This window comes from Myotis nattereri (assembly GCF_964212035.1).
Source record: "Myotis nattereri genome assembly, chromosome: 7".
NCBI lineage: Eukaryota > Metazoa > Chordata > Mammalia > Chiroptera > Vespertilionidae > Myotis > Myotis nattereri.
In genome coordinates, this window is record NC_138082.1 from 22,244,822 (window position 1) to 22,265,247 (window position 20,426).

Consider the following 20,426-nt stretch of genomic DNA (forward strand, 5'->3'; position numbering starts at 1 on the left):
GATTTGTGGGTAGACTTTTAGGACCACCCAAGCCCATAGGATTAAAGCACTTTATGAACTATAGAATGTGATGAAATATGTTATTACTAACATCAGACTGAACATTTGAAACTAACTTTACCCCCATTAACACTGAAAAGACTGCTCAGAACAGCATTTCTAATTACACCTAGAGGGAGACAAAGAAAAGTTGTTCCAAGGTTTTTCCTGGAACCCAACTACATTTCCTCCCTTCTAGCTCTTTCTCAGGAAGCTGGCGGTTAGTGTGGAGGGAAGAGAGGAAAGGTTGGGGAGATCTGGGCTCTCCAGAGCTGAACTTCTTGCCCCCATCGTCCTCCAGAGAGAATGGGGGAGGGAATAGCCAAAAGGCTAGGATTCAAAGCCCCCAATATTGTCATAGTCCAAATACTGTACATGCCCCCTTCAAGGTATGTAGGGCAAAGCAAGAGCTTTGGGTCTGAAGCTGGTGCTGCTGCTTAGAAGTTTACAGTACAGATCATGTGAGTCTCAGTTTCTTTACTTATATAATGGGACTATCCTGTTTCAGTTATCCATTGCTGCATAACAAACAACCCCAACAAAACTACTTCTCACGATCCTTTTGGTCAGGAATTTGTCAAAGCTCAGCTTGGTTGTTCTGCTCTTTATTGGCTGTAGTCATTCACTTGGCTGTACTCCACTGGTGGCTGGGCTGGGCTGGACACTCCAAGAGGCTTCACTCATATGTCTAGTGCCTCAGAGCTTCTCCAGTGGCCTTCCTCTCCATGTGCCTAGCTTGGGCTTCCTCAGAGCATGGTGGCCTCGGTGTAGTGGGACTTCTTACATAGGCTGACGTTTGAAATAGACTGTGCCAAACTGGGAGGCAGAAGCTGCCGGTCTCTTCTTTTAGTTCCAGCTTTGGAAGTTGCACAGCATCTCTTTATTGGTCGGCACTAATCATAGAATCAGCCAAAATTCAAGGGCAGGAGAAATAGACTCCACCTCTCCATGGGAACGTGGCGAAGAATTTGCAACCATTATAATCCATCCCACGTCCTCATAGAATTGTGGGGAGGACATCTTTGGACTATGGAGAGCACTCAGCACAGAATAATTTATGTGAAATGTATGCTTAATAAATGGTAGTTACTGTAAGAATGGGAATAGAAAGCTGCTGGGTTGTTGTTGTTGTTGTTGTTTGTAGGCATTAGGCAGACCCTGATTAAAAATAACGACACCCAACTCAAACTAGCTTGGTCCAGCCTGGCCCGTGTGGCTCAGTGGTTGAGCTTTGACCCAGGAACCAAGAGGCCACAGGTTCTATTCCTGGTCAAGGCACATGCCTGGGTTTTGGGCTTGATCCCCAGTAGGGGTCATGCAGAAGGCAGCCGATCAATGATGCTTCTCTCTCATCTCATCGATGTTTCTATCTCTCTCCCTCCCTCTTTTCTCTATAAAACTCAATAAAGACATATTTTTTAAAAACGAGCTTGGTCCAAAGAAAGTTAATGAATGGGTCTTATACCTTGGAAGTCCAGGGGTAAAAGTGAATTCAGGCACAGTGAACCCAGGGGCCCAAAGGGTCATCCGTCTCTTTTCCCACCTCCTATTGTTTCTGCTTACCTCTGCCTCTCTTTTCATGCTATCCTCATTCTCGCCTACTGCCGATTGACTTTCTCTAAATGACAGCCTACATTCCTAGAGCTAGTGATATGAAAAGGAATGGCCTTCTAAGCAGAAGTCCTGAGGAAGACCCTGACTGGGTCAGCTTGGGTTCCTTGCCTATTCCTGAAGCAATAACAATGTCCAGGGAGATGTACTACTTTGACTGGGATTGACAGCCCCACTAAGACCACAGGGAATAGGGGCACAGGGAGGATGGCAGAGTTCTTTCAATGAAACAGAAGGAAGGGGAACTTATCCTGGACGTGCCAGACCCTAACCATGGCTTCTAGTGCATTTGTCCCCTCTGCCCCTCAATGCCCCTCCATCCTCATCTATGACCTAGCCTGGTTCAGACCTCAAGGATCAGGTTGGGCCCCAGCATGTGGCATGTATGGAAAGGGGGTATAGGCTGCTGTGGGAAGGAAGGAGCATCTGGGTTTTCCTTCCTGCTTCTCCTGGCTCCCTTGGGTCAAATGCCTGGGCTTCAGGGAGGTGTCATGGAGAATTTGGACTAAGAACTTCTTGTACAAGCGGACTTGAATAACTTACAAAGGGAAGAGAGTGGAACTGGTGTTGTGGGCCATGTGGAGGTGAAATGAAGCTTCCTACAGATAGGGTTTTTATTCACATCTCTGCCTTCCCCAGAGCTCTTTGATGGGTACAATACTTTAAAAAATAATATCCTGAACTTCTTTCAGAGACCACCAGAGGGTGCACAGAGCCCAGTTTCCCTATTAAAAGGGACCAACAGAACCTGCAGGACATTAGGGAACTCAGAACGGTAGGCAGGAGAAAGGATGAAAGGAAGCAAGGAGACCCAGAGACAGTTTAGGTTAAGCTGCTAGGGTTCCAGATTGTCTGGGATGCCCGCCTCCCCATCTTTACTTCCAGGTCCAGGGGAGTGGGGGAGTAGAGAGTGTATGGGGTGGGTGATACTGGACATTCTTCTCCATGATGCCAGAGAAGGAAACTGAGGCAGTGGCATGAACTGATACCAACCCAAGCATGTTAAAAGGAATTCAGAGGGAGTAGCATGATACAGTGAACGAAAGGCCTGGTTTGCTAGCTCGACCTTGATCAAATCAGTTAATCTCTCTGAGCTTCAGTCTTCCCATCATTAAATGGGGGGGGGGGGGTGCCTGGTAGCTTATTAGTACATGTAAAAGTACACTGCAATCTTTAAAGTGCCAGTCACTTGTTAGGGGTCCATCTTCTGTGACTGAGCCTAGCAGGAGTCTGGGAACAGCTATCTGTGAAGGGTGAGAGTAATGGCCCGATAGGCACCATTTTAACCATTATCCTGGTCCTCTTTAAGATGAGAGAGGGCTCTGTGCTCTTGCGCTGCTGCCTGGGAAGGAGGCTGGAAGCAGAACTCAAAAATATCCCATCATACACTGTCCCCCCCCCCCCACCTCCCGTTGCTGACCCAATTGCTCAGCCCCAGGCACAATCTGAGCCACCAAAGCTGGGGATGGAGGACATGTGGAATCAAAGCGATGGGGGAAGAGTCCTGAGATGCTCCAGATGTGTGAGTGACCATGTCAGAAACAGCCTGAATGCAGGATGGGTGGGAGATGGCTGGAAGGGCCAGGATCAGCTGGAGGCGGAGAGCTCACGAAACATTTCCCCTTCCCTTCAATGACGAAACAAATTAGGTGTTTGGGAGGCTGAAGCAGCAAGCTATGCTCCCTTACCTCGCTGAGGGGTAGTGGCCCCTGAGACCTGGACAAGTGGGCACAAAGCTCCCGTATCAGTGCGGGACTCCTTCCCTCTCTTCTTCACCAAGACAAACTTCTCTGGCAGAGCGTCAGGACTGAGGGTCCCACCTGCTCTCACCCTGGTGCCTTCCCAGCACTCCCTTCCCTGCAACCTCCTCCAGAGCTGCCACAGCTGGAACCATTCTCAGAGCTGCCTTTCAGCCATGGTGCTCCGCCACCCCCAGTGGCCCCTGTAATTGTGGTCTCCGGCTGCACTGAGGCTGCTGCGGGGGCTGGGGCTGGGCTGAGGGCCAGAGCCCAGGGCAGGGCCAGGGTGGGGCCTAGGGGCTGCCCATGGTGTGGGTCATATGAGGCTGGGGCGGGCACTCTTTCTGGGCTTCATCTGCACGTAGACCAAAACCCTACATATGCCCTCTCCTCCCCAAACTGTGGAGAGGTGCCCCAGGCTTGGTGCTTCTAAACCCTCTTGACATCGGGCCAGAACCACGCCCTAGTGCAAGCAGGGTTGGGCAACATTATTTGTCTCCTGGGGGTTTCGAAGAAAAAGCCTTCTCCCTCTCCTCTACATGTCTATGGTTCATGAACAGTAGAGGGTGGGAGAGCAAAGAGACCCTCCCTCATTAGATGGAGGCCAAAGGAAAAAATCAGCCACTCAAGCAGATCAGCAGTGTTTCCCAAATGTGGTCCTCACAAAAATCACTTGGGATGCCAGTTAGAAAAGCAGATGTCCAGGCCTTGCTCCTGGAAAGGATGGTTCAGCTGCTTGGGACTGGAAGCAGTATTTCCCACAATGGCCCACCCCAGGGGATACGTATGATGCATGGGTACTGGGAAATGCTAGTGTGAGCACTAGGCAGGGAGTAAGGATTAGGAGCCCATTCCTAATTGAGCATGTTCCTTTCTGGGCCTCAGTTTCTCTAGCAGCCAATGGGAGCATGACCTCCCAGCCTGGCTTGCCCCTGCCCTCACCCTGGGTTCGTGCCTCCTTCCTGTGTTGAGTCTGGTGTTGCCCTGTCCCTCTCTATACCCTTCCCAAAGTCTAGTCCCAAATTTCCTGTGCCTGTAGCATGGTGCCTGCAACATGGTGGGAGAGAGAGGTGGGGGCAGAGGGCAGCTGGGGTCAAACAAGTCTCTGGCTGACACAGACTGCTTCCCCCCCCAACCCCCCCAGTTGTTTTTGTGCTGTCCAGCCAATCTTCTCCCCCTCCTCCTTGCCACCCCCATCCCCCACAGCCTCAAGTCCTTAATTCCTGACAGCTGCGGTGGCTGCAGGCAGAGATGGGGGGAAGAAGGGGGGAGTAGGCCATCAGCCTGCTGTTGCTCAGGCTGCCTCAGCCACCTGACAGCATAGGGACAGAGAAGGCCCCACCCCTCTCAGCCAATTCCCCAGGGTGGGCCAATTCCAGGAAAGGGCCCCTTTTGTCTCTGAGGCCAGAGGTTCCGTAGTTTGTCCTTAAACCAGTAGGGGCTCTCTTCAGAGAGAGAGGGCAGTGAGGTTGGCAGGGAGGTGTGTATATAGAGTGGGAGGCTTGTGCCCATTTTAGAGAGGAGGATGCTAAGGCCTCAGCGGGAGTAGGATTCACTATCAGGGCACAGATTAGACAGGGGTGGGCAAACTTTTTGAGTCGAGGGCCACAATGGGTTCTTAAACTGGACCAGAGGGCCGGAACAAAAGCATGGATGGAGTGTTTGTGTGAACTAATATAAATTCAAAGTAAACATCATTACATAAAAGGGTATGGTCTTTTTTTTTTTTTTTTAGTTTTATTCATTTCAAACGGGCCGGATCTGGCCCGCGGGCCGTAGTTTGCCCACGGCTGGATTAGAACCAGAATCAGACGCTGAAGCCTCTATCCCAACCCTCTGGCTCTCGGGCGCTTGCCTATATTGAGGTGAGCCCAGTGTTCAGCTACAGAGAGAGGACAGGAAGGGATCCCAGAGAGGAGTGGGCCTGAGGCAGGAAGCTGGTGTTGGGGAGCTCCCAGAGGACCTACAGGTGCAGGGCCAGGGCAAGCAGTACTCAGTGTTGGGGCAGTTGCTGCTGTGCTCAGGATCAAGCAAACTGGTGTTAGTTCCAACTCTTCCACCTCCTTGCTGTGTGGCCTTGAGTAAGTCACGACCCTCTCTGAACCTAAATATCTTCTTGCGAATAAAAGAGGGTGAAATAAGGTGCCCTTGAAGCACACCTTTAGGATTAAAAGGCTCTCTAACCCCACCCCTCCCAGGGTGTGCCACTCCTGGGTGCTCTGCGCCCAGACAAGCATTTACTACTGGAGTCCCAGCAATTTTATCTTCATTGGCTGGAGGAGGTGACTAGATGAGGGGGGCCTCATTAACCTCATTTCACAAAGGAGCAAAGGGTGCCTCAGTTAGCAGCAGGCACTTGTTTAAGGTCACACGGCGAAGGAGAGCAAGATCCAGAAGCTGCCAAACCCCTCTTTGCAGAATCCTACACCTGCCTCGACAGCCAAGCCTGGGAAGTCCCCCCTGAAGTGGGGGAGGCGAGCAGAGGGGCCAGCCCTTCCCCTTCCAGCCCTTGCAGGTGTGTGTATTGGGGGGGACCGCTCCCCAGCAGCTGTGTCTCAGCCAGGCACCCACACCTCCCAGTAACACACACCTTCCAACACAAACCAGCACGTCCGGAATACTGGCACCTCCCTGTGCCTATGCGCACAGACCCCAGCCCCCTCCTCCCCTACCCCCCGCGTGTCCGCTCCCACCCAGAGTCCTGAGCGGACGCAGTGGCCTCAGGACGCGTACACGCCTCCACTCCTCCACCCCGTCATGACGTCACGTGGGGTAGAGCCCTGAGACACGCTGGGGGGTGGGGAGGCGGCGGCGCTCCCTGAGCTGGGACAGTCACTCACTCTCTGGGCGGCGAGGCCAGGCACAGACAGCGCCGCCCCCCCTCACCCCCCACCCCGGCTCGCCCCACACGCCCTCGGAAGCGAAGGCTCGGCGGGGACAGCGCTGGGGGGCTGCCCGGCACCCCAGCCTCTCGTCCCCAGCCCGCAGCACCTCCGGGCCCCCCTTACCCTCAAGAGGCACCAGGAGTTGTCGCAGGGGGGGCTCGGGAAATTCCCTGGACCCCTGTGCCAGGAGGTGCCCGGTGCGCCCGCCCGCTACCCCCCCCCCCCCGGGGGCGGTGCCCGGGGGCGCTGCCCCATGGAGCGGGGAGGCGGGCGCCGTCTGCTCCCGGAGCCGTGACCCAGGTCGGAGCTCTGTGTCGCAGCCACCCCGACCCCCGCGGATCATGCGCCGTCGCCCCTGGCTCGCGGGTCCTGCCGGACTGTGAGCCCCCTACTCCCCGCCCATCACGGCCCGCGCGCCATGGGCAGCACCCACCCTTGCCCCTGGCTGCGGCTTCTCCGACCTGGGCCCCAGCCGCGGCCCGCGCTCTGCGCGCTCCTGTTCTTCCTACTGCTGCTGGCTGCCGCCCTGCCCAGGTGAGCCCTCACCTTATGCTCCGCCCTCCTAGAGAGCTGGGACCCCCAGCCACAGAGGCCTCTGGGGACCCTGGAAGGAGGGAGGGACAGTGTCGCAGGAAAGTCCTGCTGCCCAATGAAAGACAATGTCCTCATAGGAGGGTGTAGAACTGGTGACAGAATATGGGCAGTCCAGGGAGACAGGGCAGTGCCCAGGAGAGTGATGGCTACTAGAAGGGAAGGTGAGGGGTGTGTGTGTGTGTGTGTGTGTGTAGCAAGTACCAAGTTGGAGTCAGTGCTGTGCTGGGGCCATGCACCCCCACCTGAGGAGTAAGTTCAAACTGCCTTGCTTCACCTTGGAGATGGCTCACAGGCAGGGACAGGGTTGGGGGTTGGAAGGGTGTAGCCCAGGTGGGGCCAGTGAGGTAGTGAAGATGGAAGGGGTGTGTGTGTGTGTGTGTGTGTGTGTGTGTGTGTGTGAGCCCAGCAAGCTGTGTTATGTAAATAGCAGTCTGTATTCACATGTATGTGAATGTGAGAGCTCCTAGATGTTAAGATGAACACATGTGTGTACTTGTGTGTCTGTGTGTGTAACTATGTCTGGTGAAGTGTGCATGTGTGTAAGTGGGTCTGGGTGTTCACCTCAATGTGCAGAAGTGTGTCTTCAGGAATATGACTGTCTGAAACATGTCTTAAAGAGTGGTCTTCTGGGGAATGCTGTGTGTAAGCATCTATGTCTGCAGATGCACTTATAAAATACTGTGTGTTCAGGCGTTCCAGATGTGTGCATTTGCACATGTTTACCTGTGTGGGTGTGCAGCTGGGTGGGTTTTGTTGGAGTTGATGCTGGTGAGAAGGTCAAGGAAAAGAGAATGCTTTAGGGGTACACTGATGGGCCCAAAGTCAAAGGCCAGGGGATTATAGCCTTTGGGACAGACTGTGTACTGTTAGATGGGGTCCTCCTAGTTCCCCAAACACTCACCCACCCCCATCCCACTCTGCAGGTCTGCACCCAACGACATTCTGGGCCTCCGCCTTCCCCCGGAGCCCGTGCTCGACGCCAACACCGTGTGCCTGACATTGCCCGGCCTGAGTAAGCGGCAGATGGAGGTGTGTGTGCGCCACCCCGACGTGGCTGCCTCGGCCATCCAGGGCATCCAGATTGCCATCCACGAATGTCAGCACCAGTTCCGGGACCAGCGCTGGAACTGCTCTAGTCTTGAGACTCGAAATAAGATCCCCTACGAGAGTCCCATCTTCAGCAGAGGTAGCTGCCCCTCTTCTTGCCGCTCTGCCTGCCCCATCCAGTACCTCCACCTCAAAACCTATATCTGCCAGCCATCCTCAACCCACTCCCTCAAGCCGGCAACCGCCTCAGGTGCCCATTTGCCAGCCATGCTACCTTTATCTGGTCTCAGAAATGCCCCCCCCCCACACACACACACAGTGAGGGGGGGAAGGGGCACACAAATGGGGAAGAGTTGGCTAGAGGCTGGGCTGTGTGGGTCCAGGGTGGCAGGTTCCATGCCTGAGAAGGGGACTCCTGGGTTATCCTGCCCTGTGATTGCAACGCATTATCTCAGGCCCAGGAACTACCTATGTCTGTGACCTGCCTCACTTACCCTCCACCTAGCAAACAGCATTGGGGTCAGAGAGCCTGTGATAAAGTACCCAGAATCAGCATGAAGAGGCATGGGGGACTTTTGCCAAATGGCGTAGGTGAGGGAAGCCTGGGCAGGTAAAAGGTCTGTGCTTCCGAAGAAGCTCTTCCCAGCAGGGTATGTCACCAGCCTCTGTGTCATCCTCACCTCTCTGGAAAGCTCTCTCTGAATCAGAGGCACTGGGTGTGTGTGCCTCCAGCCTAGGAAGCCCGGAGGCCCTGCCAATTTCTTTTTCCCTCACAACACAGAGAAACTTAAGTCTCCTGCCCTCCCTCCTCACTGCTAGGTGACCCAGGTCTCACCTGGGCAGTCCCTAGAATGGCTTGGGCTGGAGATCTAGGAAGGGTTTGTCACTCATTTCTGCTCACACCTACCTCCTGGGTTGGTATCTTAGGCCTTGACTCAGGCGCTGTGGGGAAGATGGGGGTCCTGCCTCCTGGGCGGGCCTGGCTGGATACCTATCTCTCCTACTCAGCTGCTTGGGTGAGGCTATGTGGGGACCCGTGTGGGACAGTGCGGGGACCTCGCTCCTGGGGACTTGTCCAATTCTCGGTTGACGGTGAAGGAGGAAGGAGGGGTACTCCTATACCCTTTGGCCTAGGAGCCTGAAGCTTCTGGAAGAATAAGGCTCCAATGGACCCCAACTTCAGAGAGAACTTAGAAAGCCAGGGTCTTCCCCTTTTCACCAGGACCCCTCCGAGCATTCCCAGTCTCACCCAGCCCAGCCCCAGGCCGCCCGCCCCGCCCCCGCGCGCTCTCCCTCCTGCCTCCCCCGCGAGCCCGGGGCGCTGTTTCTCCCTGGCGGAGCCCAGCCCGACGCGTGTGGCGGCATGCAGCCGCGAACTAATCCCCGCGGGCCGCAGCAGACGGCTCCCGGGCCCAGCCGCGCCGCTCGGAGAGGGCGCCCCCCGCCCGGCCCTGCGCTCCCGCCCCGCCCGCCCCGCTGCTCTCGAGCCTCTCCAGCCACTGGAGGGCGGCGGGCCCGGACCCCGGCTAGCCGGCCCACCGGCGCCCGCCCCGCCCTGCCCCGCCGAGAGCCGGCCGACGCGAAGTGACAGGCCTCCGCATCGGTCACGCCCCGGCCGGGCCCGGCCGGCGCTGGCCGCCGCCGCGCGCCCGCTCCCACTCCGGGTGGGTCCCTAGGTCACCCGAGTTCCCCGAAGTCACCATCTCCCTCCAGCGCTCGCGCCGCGCAGTGAGGACACCGTAGCACTTTGCTTCGGTTCAGCTCCCTGGGACTCAGGCGGGCGCTGAGCTTCTCAGCCCCGCCGCTTCCGAAGGGGCGAGGCAACGCTAGCTCTTTACCCGTCCTGGCCTCGGCGCCCCTCTTCCTTCTGGTCCTCCTGTCCCTTCTAGACAGAGTGAGCCAGGCGTCCCGGTGGCTGCGCCTGGCGAGGCCCGTGCGCCCAGGGGAGGACGCAGGGTCTTGGGCATGGGGGCGAGTTCCGAGCGGTAGAACCTACGGAGCGGGCTTGGCGCGGCGCCAGGCGCTCCCGGGTTCACCTGCAGTTTAATAAGCGGGAGGTGAGCTAGGGGGACGGTAGGGGGAGAGGTTAGGGGTGGAGGGGGAGACTTGCCAGGGCTAGCCGGGGCGGGGCGGCGCCCGAAGCGGGGAGGGGGCGGGACAGCGACTCCTGGGCTTGGCAAGGAGGCTGGGTTCCTTCCTTTGGCCTCAGAACACCGTCGCACACCTCTGCGGCTTCTCTGCTCCCGGCATTGCGGCATTGCGACACCTCATTTGTGCCTCTCCCTTGAGGAGGGGACTCTGGGCTTCTGGAAAGGAATTGCCACTCCCCCCTCAAAGGACCTCTCTCATCTCCACCTCTCAGTTCACCCTCATGGGGTCATTTCCTGGTCTGCCCTGGCCCATAGACCTGAAGGACTAGCTGAGTTTAAATCCCATGGGACCACTTTTGGCGGCAGCCAGCCTCTGGTATAAGCCCTTTCCACAGTTTCACTTCGTTTTAAGCTCTGGGCTGTCCATTGTGGGGCCAGGTGACCTCAGTTCTGCCACATGGAATATCAAGGTGCTGAGCCCACTCCTGACCCAGGCTGCCAATAGGGTTTCTTTTTTTTTTTTTTAATATATTTTATTGATTTTTTACAGAGAGGAAGGGAGAGAGATAGAGAGTTAGAAACATCGATGAGAGAGAAACATCCATCAGCTGCCTCTTGCACATCTCCTACTGGGGATATGCCCGCAACCCAGGTACATGCCCTTGACCGGAATCGAACCTGGGACCTTTCAGTCCGCAGGCCGACGCTCTATCCACCGAGCCAAACCGGTTCCGGCAAATAGGGTTTCTTGAAGGTGCATCCTGCCATGTTTAAAATACAGGAACTGCTAGGAAGAGGTGGTCCCTTGGGCCTTCCATTTTAGTGCTGTTACTGTCATCTAATTGTCCTGGCCCCTTTCCTGAGATGGGTTGGGCTGAGGGATGGGATTCTAGTGTAGGAGAGAGAAGGAAAGGAGGTGTTCTTGGGAAGGCAGGGCATATAACAGGGCGTTACCCAGCCAAGGAGAGGGGTCTCTAGGAAGCTAGAGTCAGAAAAAAAAAAAAAAAAAAAAGCTGTGAGAGGGCTCCCAGTCCATGCTGGCTGCTTTACCCAGCCCAGGGGCAGCTGTGACCTAAGTGTCAAGGGCACTGGTATTCCCAGCTTTTAGTTCTAGGACCCAGAGGGTTAGTGCCTGGGTGGGTGGAGTATTGGCAGAAGACCAGCTAGAGGGGAGCTCTTCCTTGTGAGAACTAGAGAACCCATCTCTCACTCAGGGACCAGAGGGAGATTTGTGGAAGGGGCTACTTCAGTCTGGACTTGGACCCTGGCGTGAGAAGGGCGCAGAGGACAGGGAAAAGCTTGATGGAGGAGACTGCCATAGATTCACACAGCAGGTCCTGGAGCTCCCACACAGTTAGGTACCGCCCTCCCTAAAGCCCAGGCCCATTGGATAGAAGGCACAGGAGGACCCACAGCCAGCCAGGCTCCTAGTGCAGGAGAAGCCAGCAAATTAGAGTCTAGCCTCTGTTCTCCAAGGTTTTGGTTCTTTCTTCTCCCACCTCCTTTTCACATTCATCCTCAGAGAGTCTTGGTTTCATGCCTAGGTCTCCGGGCTTGGGGTATGTGGCCGAACTCAGATGGGGACACAGGCACAGGCAATCATATGCCAAGGTCACCTAAGGTCCCATTACTCCAGTAAGTCAGACAGCACATAGTAAGTACTTGCTGTGTGCCAAGCACTCTTCTAAAGCACTTTATCTGTACTTCAGGGTCCTCAAACAATCCCCATTCGGGAGGTCCTATGATTATCCTCATTTTACAAATGAAGCTAAGAGAGGTTAGGTAACTTGCCTTTAGTCACACAGCTTGTAAGTGAGCTGTAGAACCAGGACTCAAGTGCAGGCCAGCTAACTTTAGAGATTCCACTCAACTCCTGCCATACTGCCTCCCAAGCTAAAAGGCCACCAGGATCTCTGTGCCCAGAGGTGAACTGTGCCATGTAAGAGTAGTCCAAGAAATGAAACTGACATGCACACACACTCCTACCCATGATTGTGCAAGCATGTAGCCACATTCAGTGTCATCCCTAAGTGTTCCCATATGCACACAACTCTCTCCCTCTCAGCCCAGGCACATGAGCACGCACAGATTGTTTGCACAGAGAGAATGGGGACCAGACCTTTCCCCTTTTCTGTCTGATTCAAATGGGCAGGGCTCAAGCTTCTTTATTCTCTCCAGGTTCCCACTGGCTCCTGAATCCTCTCTCCTCCACACTCCCCTACCCTCCGAATCTCCTCCCCCAGCCCTTTCCTGGCCGTTGGCTTCAGCCTGTAGCAGCAGCTGACTCCACTTAGATGCTGGCAGTCCCTGTCCCAGATCAAAGGCAGAGAGGCTAATTGTGTGTCTTAACGAGCCCCCCACCCCCACCCCAACCAATGCTCCCGGCAGCCCAGCTGGCCATGGCCCCACCCCTCTCCCCCTCCAGCTGGCCAGATGGCACAGTGCCTGCGTCTGCTCCAGACAGTCGGGGCCAGGACCGAAACTGGGGCCCTGAATGGGAACTGGAGGCAGACCCAGTGGGCTGGACTTCTCGAGGCCTGGATACTTAGAACAGAGGGTGGCCACAGACAGAAACTCCGCCTGGTCACACCTACATGGGGCTGTGACAGCTACTAGAGACCATGGAATGGTTTCTTTTGCTGCCTGTGGTAGGTATGGGTGGTCATTGCAGGCTGTGGACTACATTTCTCCAGTTTCTTCCAGCCTATCCTTGAATGTAACAGAGCCTAGAATATGATGGTTGGCTTAGCACATCCCCCTGGACCAGCCTCTTGCTCTTTCCTGGTGCCATCCATAGTCAGTGCCATGGAAACTGGGACCTGGGCTACCTGGTTTCTTACTCAGCAGCAGGTCTTCCCTGTCAAAATCTTTAGCAAAAAGTTGTCAGGCCTGGAAACTGGGAGAGCTGGGGCTGGATCCAGCTCCATAACCCCCATGACTTTGGGCATCTCCCTTTCACTGTGTGTGTGTGTGTGTGTGTGTGTGTGTGTGTTCTGAGGAGTAGATTTCTGAGGTGTGGGCTTTCTCTCGAGATCTGAATATTGCCATTTGTCTAAAGAGCAGACTGATGACTCCCTCAGCAATAAGAAAAGTGCTTCAGAGTTCCATAGACCAGTGATCGGCAAACTGCGGCTCGCGAGCCACATGTGGCTCTTTGGCACCTTGAGTGTGGCTCTTCCTAAGCCTTAGGAGTACCCTAATTAAGTTAATAACAATGTACCTACCTATATAGTTTAACTTTAAAAAATTTGGCTCTCAAAAGAAATTTCAATTGTTGTACTGTTGCTATTTGGCTCTGTTGACTAATGAGTTTGCCGACTACCGCCATAGACAAAATGCAATGGATAAACACAGGCTGTGCTCCTTAGCGTGAATCTGTCCTCCTTTCTCTTGGGCCCCACCTCCCAGAGCAGTGCCTACTCCTCTGCAGCTGCCACCAATTCCCAGTATCCCCTTTGAAGGTTCCAGTCTAATATCCATCTCTTCTTGTCTGTTCATAGGTGGCTTCTTATGAAAGATCCCAAAGATACCACAAGCTGGAAAGAGGAAATAGAGAGGGACAGTCTGCTGTATGGGCTTCTGGTGACCCAAGTAATTTATTGTAGATGAGCTTCTGGGCTCTGTCCCTGATCAGGGAAACAAAAAGCAATGGCCTGAAACTATAGAAACAGTGAGTGAGGTCAGACAGCAGGAAGAACTTAATAGCTAATGTTTACATAGTACTTACTATGAGTAAGGTATTATTCTAAGTACTTTAAATTTACTAACTCATTTAATCCTTGGAACAACAGTGAGGCAGATAATAATAACCCTGTTTTACAGATGTGAAAAGTGAGGCACAGGGAAGTCAAGTCACTTGGCCAAGGTCATATAGCTATTGACATCTAGTAAGTGGAAGAGCCTAGATTTGAACCCAGGCAATCTGATTTTAAGTTCATAATCTTAACTACTACTGTATATCTTGGGTTTTTTGTTTGAGTTGGTTGGGCAGGAAGAGAAGGACAGGGGCCTGTGGTGCACATGGTGAGGTTGGGCTAGGGTCTCTGTCCAGTCTTGGTTGGCTCTCTGGAGCTGTAAGTTCTCTGAGAGCATGCCCTTCCATTCTTTGATGCTGAATGGAAGGCCCCAGTTTTTCCTCTGAACCTCAGGCCTCCCCCAAGGCCTTCAGCCTCTGGCTAGTTTTGGGCTTCCTCAGCAGAGGCCCATGGCACAGGTAGATTCTCCTCTTTGTATGAGCACTATTATTACTTTTAGCTTCTTTCATTGCCCACACAGGTTCAGAGACTGGTCAGAAACTTGTCCCAGAACCTGCTCATAGCTGGTCCTTTCTCAGATGCAGAATAAGCAAGAAGCAGCTGTGGGTCTGGGAGCCAGATACTCTTCTGCAAGTAGGCCTCCCCTGCCACAGGCCCAGACCTACCAGGGATGCCCCAGAGAAAAGCTCTGGGAACACCAAGGAGGAAAGCAGTGTAGACAAGTCAGTGGCCAGGCTGGCCCAGCCCTGAGCCCCTGAGAGTGGCTCATGAGGGAGTCTTTGTGCCCCCCACCCTCACCTACCACCACCAGCATCTCAGGGAAAGTGTCTGTGTTAGATCGCGCTTCCCTCTCAGTTTTCAACACTATTATGCTTGACCCCATGCAAGGCACAGGGCTCACCTCTAGCATCCCTCAAACAACCTTCAGCTGACCTAGACTCACCACAGGTAGCCCTTCTCTGAGCAGATGTTCAGGAATGTCCAGTGGAGAGGAAAAGGGGAAACTCTGCCAATTGATTTCCCTGCCTCTCAATTCTGGCCCCAGAGAGGTTCTATGGTGGACCTGGAAGGGGGGGGGGGGGGCGGCACCAGGCAGGCAATCTTGGGGCCAGGAGCTTTAGGAGGATACCAGCTCCTCTGACTTACCCATCTGCCCATTAACATTTCCTGCAACCTGGAATTCCATCACTGGTGATTTACTGTTTAGGTTACCTAATTTGCCTTCTTTCTGCAGGCTTATTTTTACAATGCAAATATTATAAGAGAGGTAGTAGATCAAATCCCTGATTTTATTTTATTTTAAATATATATCGAGCCCACAACCCAGGCATGTGCCCGGACCAGGAATCAAACCTGGGACACTTCAGTCTGCAGGTGGACACTCTATCCACTGAGCCAAACCAGCTAGGGCAAGTCCCTGATTTTAAAAAGAATGTTTACTACCAGATACCTCCTGTCCAAAAGGAGAGATGTCGACACAAATTCTGAGCTTGCTAAGGGTGATGTTAATGAAACAGGGAAATAAGTGCCAAAAAGGAGGGTTATGAGGGAGACTCCCACCACCTGCATCCTCTGGGCAGAACTTGTGGTGTGGTTTATCACCCCCTCTGACTCTGTGCTCTGTAACAGGCCTTCTCCCAACACTGGGCTTCAGTTTCCCCTCTGGAAGGTGAGAAGCTTGGGTAGAGCAGGCAGAGGAATGGGATGTCAAGGCCGCTCAGAGCCTAAGCTTCCTGGATCTCTACCTGCAGGTTTCCGAGAGAGTGCCTTCGCGTATGCCATTGCTGCCGCCGGCGTAGTGCACGCGGTTTCCAATGCCTGCGCCCTGGGCAAGCTGAGGGCATGCGGCTGTGATGCGTCCCGGCGTGGGGACGAGGAGGCCTTCCTTCGGAAGCTGCACCGCCTACAGCTGGATGCGCTGCAGCGGGGTAAGGGCCTGAGCCACGGGGTTCCCGAGCACCCAGCCCTGCCCCCTGCCAGCCCTGGCCTGCAGGACTCCTGGGAGTGGGGCGGCTGTAGCCCTGACGTGGGCTTTGGGGAGCGCTTCTCTAAAGACTTTCTGGACTCCCGGGAGCCTCATAGAGACATCCACGCACGCATGAGACTCCACAACAACCGAGTTGGGAGGCAGGTAAGAACTACCCTTCCCAACCCCTCACTCTACTCCCTCTGCCACAGCCCCTCCCCTTCCCCAGCTTGCCTCTCCTCTGGGAACCACATGGCTCCCACTAACTCAGCAACTTTCTCATTGCCCCCTCCTAATTCAGTCAACAAGCATGGATTGAATAGCGACTGTGTGCCAGGCACTTGATTAGGCCTGGGGATAGAGGGCAGAAACAACCCCTGCCCAAATGAACTCACCCTCTGCTGAGCAGCCTGCTCTGCCCATTTCCTCTGGGGACAATGGTGAGAGACAGGGTTGTAGTCAGACCTCAGGGGTCTAGGCCTGGCTCTGCCGCCCTCTCTCCTCCCCTATGAAGTGGGAAATTTGAACTGGATCATCTATAAGGCCATCGCTCTAGTGTTCCATGATTCTGTGATATCCTCTGCTGCAACCCTCTTCTCTCCCAACCTTTCTGTGAAGAATGGGGAATTCCTCAAAGTGAGGTTCCTAGGAACCTCTATAGAACTGTGTCCCAGTCTCCCCTACCCAAAAAATGGTCATGCTACCTCAAATGTCTCATTCAATTGAAGAGAGAGACAGAGAGAGAGAGATGAAAGTAATAATACACTGGATTTATTGAGTGCTTACTATGTGTTAGGTACTGTTTGGAGCACTTTACTACGTATTAGCCTACTTAATCCATACAACTACCTTTTGAGTTTACTATTATGAACCTCAGGTTAAGATATGGGAACTGAGGCACAGAGAAACTAAACTGACTGAAGGTGATGTAACCAGTGGGAAAGGGGTAGAAGCAGGATTCATCTCTGGGCAGTTGAGCGCTGGGGCCCTGCTCTTTTGCTTACAGCATAGTCTACTCTAGGTGCACACCTACACTAAGGTGACTCCTTAGCCTCATGGTAACTCAGCACTCTTCTTTCCTGGCGATTCCACCCCTACCCTGCCCCTTCTCTTGCCCTGCCAGGCCTGCTCAGGCCTTGGTCCTGGCTTCCCTTCACTCTGGCTGGCACCTTCTCCATCTCACTCCCCTTTCTCCTGGCCCCTCAGTCAGGCTGGCTCACCCTCTCCTTCCAAAAAAATCTCCAAGCTGATTTAGCTCTTCCCATTCTGCCTTAGGGGTGAAGTAAACTGAGGCATATCCACCCTCAGGTCAAGTCTAGCTCCCACCCAGTCCTGCCCTGTCCATGCAGCTCTTTTCCCAAGCTTCAGTACTATCCCAGCCCATACCAGCAGTGCCTCCTCCTCATCGTTAAACTGGCTAATTAATGGCTGCTGCCTGTGGGAAGCAGATGTTCTGGAGCTGTTGGCCAGGGAAGGCTTTGGGCTGGTTCCCATGTGGTGCTGACACCACAGGCTGCACATACAGGCTGAGGAGCCCTTTAAAACATGGATGAGCAGGGTGTCTGTCTATGGCCCTCTTGCCCAGGTTGAGAGCCCCCGATCATTGCCCTCCCTGTCTGAGGGTGTATTTTTAACGTGGAACGGGGGGGGGGGGGTGGAGGATGTGGTCAACTCCCTCTGGGTCCTCTGGTGAGGATAATGCCAAGGTCTTTGGGAGGAGACTCCAGAGAAGAGCAGGGCATGGGTAGGTTCTGTTCCCTAACCACCTCCTTTGGAGGTCTGCGACCTCTCTCCACTTTCATTGGGTTGGTGGGTCTGCTCTTTGGGCTCTGTTCCCATTCTGCATTCAGGTAAAGCCTTGGAGCCCTGTTGGTGGTGTTTCCTAGGAGGAGCTATGTTCTCCGCATTGGGCAGAATAAGCCCCAGGCAGTCTACTGGGGGGAGGGCTGTCTCTCCATCCCCTCCCCCTCCTAGATTCCCAGCAAAGGGTTTCAGGGCCCAGAGGAGGAAAGGGGCTTTTTCAGACTCCCCGAAGCCCCCACTCACAGCCTGGAGCAAGGCCAGAGGCTTTGGGGCTGGGATGTAGTGGGGCCAGCACACCCCTGCTTCTGGCCCCCACCTGAGGGATGGAAGGAGAGGGAATTTCCCTGAGGATCTGGGATCCCCCCTCAGGAAGCAAGAGCCTCCAGCCCCAAGGGACCCCTGCAGGTGCTGGGAAAGGCGGGCAGGAGGAGGGGGGAGCAGGAAAGAGGGAATTCCCCCAAGGCCTGGCCTGGTGGGAGGTGGGTGCGAGAGCAGCAGAAGAGCAGGCAGATTTCTCTTCTGCACAGCCTGGCTCAGGGGCTGTGCTACCCCCACCCTCCAACCCTGCTTCGGGCCTCAGTTCAATGGGCGTTGGTTTCAAAAGCCTCTGACTCTCTCAGACCAGTGTCTTGTGTTGGCAGGAGGGCAGTGGGGTGGCCTGGGTCACTTCTCACCGTGCCTCCCTCTGCAGGCCGTGATGGAGAACATGCGGCGGAAGTGCAAGTGCCACGGCACCTCAGGCAGCTGCCAGCTCAAGACCTGCTGGCAGGTGACACCGGAGTTCCGCGCTGTGGGGGCGCTGCTGCGCAACCGCTTCCACCGCGCCACGCTCATCAGGCCGCACAACCGCAACAGCGGCCAGCTGGAGCTGGGCCCAGGCGGGGCTCCCTCTCCGGCCCCGGCCCCGGGCGTTCCCGGACCACGCCGCCGGGCCAGCCCTGCAGACCTGGTCTATTTCGAGAAGTCGCCCGACTTCTGCGAGCGCGAGCCGCGCCTGGACTCGGCGGGCACCGTGGGCCGCCTGTGCAACAAGAGCAGCGCGGGCCCCGACGGCTGCGGCAGCATGTGCTGTGGCCGGGGCCACAACATCCTGCGCCAGACCCGCAGCGAGCGCTGCCACTGCCGCTTCCACTGGTGCTGCTTCGTGGTCTGTGAGGAGTGCCGCATCACCGAGTGGGTCAGCGTCTGCAAGTAGCAGAGGGCTCCCCTCCCTGAGACTGGCCTTTCCCCTGCTGCTTGAGACCTTGACAGAGTCGCCTTGGCTCCTGGGAGAGGAGGTTGAATCACATGATCTTATAGGAACCTTCCAGTTCTGAGGGTCCTCAAGTTTGTAGTCACGGGAAAGTCTAGGCCTCCGTACGCACTTCTGTGGGCTCCAAGCGCCAGCTGCTCAGTTGGGCTGGGAATTGCCCCACATCCTGGGGCAAGTGCCACCAACCCCATGCCTGTTTCCTTTCATCCTTCCTCCCTTCCCCTGGAGTGGGAGGGAATGAATGGAAGCTGATGGGCAGCGGGAAGAGGATTGAAAAGAAGAAATGGAGCTGCAGAGATCCTAGAGAGGCCCAGACACCCTCCCAGCACCCTCCCTCATCATTCAATTAACACATATTTATTTTGCACTCTTTGTGGCCTGGTACTCTTCAGGGGATGAGGGGTGCTGGGAATACAGATGTGAATAAGAAAGACAGCACCTGCCCTCTTGGAGTTTACATTCTGGCTGGGGGAGATGGACAATAAACAAGTAAATACATAAACAAGTTCATTTCAGACAATGCTCATTTCAAAACATTGCAATGCTATGTGCGATGAAGAAAATAAAACAGAGTGCTGGATGTAGAGTAATTTGGGGGGGGGGAGTGGGGCTCCTTTAGATAAAGCCATTGATTGGTCCAGGAAGGCCTCTGGAGTTGTGATACTGTTGCTGGGGGCCCCATGAGAAGGAGAGCCATGCCCAGATTGAGGGTAAGGGCTTCCCAGGCAGAAGCCATGTGAATGCAGAAGCTCTGATGAGGAATAACGAAGAGGCCAGTGTGATTGGAGTGAAGAAATCGAGGGATAGATTAGCAGAGAGGAGCTGGGTGCAGGGGAAGGTCATATCATGCGTCCTAGGTCAAGGTAAGGAGTTGGGATTTTATTGAAGAGGAATGGAAACCTTCACAGGGTCTTAAGCAGGCACAGGCAAGTGTCATGGTCTGATTCCCACCTGGATTACTGCATGGGGAACTGGCTGAAGGAGGACAAGTTGACAGCAGGGGAGCCAGTTAGGAGACTATAGCTGTCTTCCAACCCAGAGATGGGGCCCAGACTAGATGGAGTGGAGGCAGGGGATGTTGACAAGGGGCTGGATCAAGAGCCCTTGATGCCAGAGCTCTAGCAGTCCAGCTTGTATCTGAACCTTCTGCCACAAGCCAGGACGAGTGGCTGTGCCCAGCAGCACCCGTCAGCAGAGACAGGAGGCACTCTGAGAAGAGTAATCCTGGGCAAGACCCAGCTCAACCCAGCCCAGTGCCCCAGGGAGCAGGTGGGGTTAGGAGGTGCGGCTGGGAGAAGGGTGGCGGGGGAGGGCCAGGAGACTCACTGTCTGGATTCTGGTCTCTCTGAGTCCAGGCAGGGGAGGTGGGGTATATAAGGCTGGAGTGGGGGAGGGAGGCATCCTTCCTGGACCTCTTGTGCCCCCAGATCCCCAACTCAGGGTGCCCTTGGGTCAGCAAGCACATCCCCATCCTCATGCCCCCATGAAAACACTGCTGAGCTGGTTCAGTGTCACACTCTCCTTGGCTCTCAGATCTGATGTTTTCTGGAACAGATCCTCAGAGAGGAGGTGGGAGTGGAGAGGAAGGTGGGATCAGGATCTTAGGGAGAGAATACTTCACCTCTTCATCCAGGCCTCCTGCTGC

The 20,426-nt window shown here is 54.8% G+C and overlaps 1 protein-coding gene across 1 annotated transcript; it reads left to right on the forward strand.

Annotated features, from left to right (window-relative positions):
- Positions 1-6,182: 6,182 nt before the first annotated feature.
- On the forward strand, positions 6,183-19,280 carry WNT10A (Wnt family member 10A). The gene is made up of 4 exons (XM_081095267.1): positions 6,183-6,808; positions 7,792-8,054; positions 15,512-15,891; positions 18,221-19,280. Exons 1-4 carry the CDS (start codon positions 6,693-6,695, stop codon positions 18,722-18,724), a joined length of 1,263 nt encoding a protein of 420 aa, XP_080951393.1. The 5' UTR covers positions 6,183-6,692; the 3' UTR covers positions 18,725-19,280.
- Positions 19,281-20,426: the final 1,146 nt, after the last annotated feature.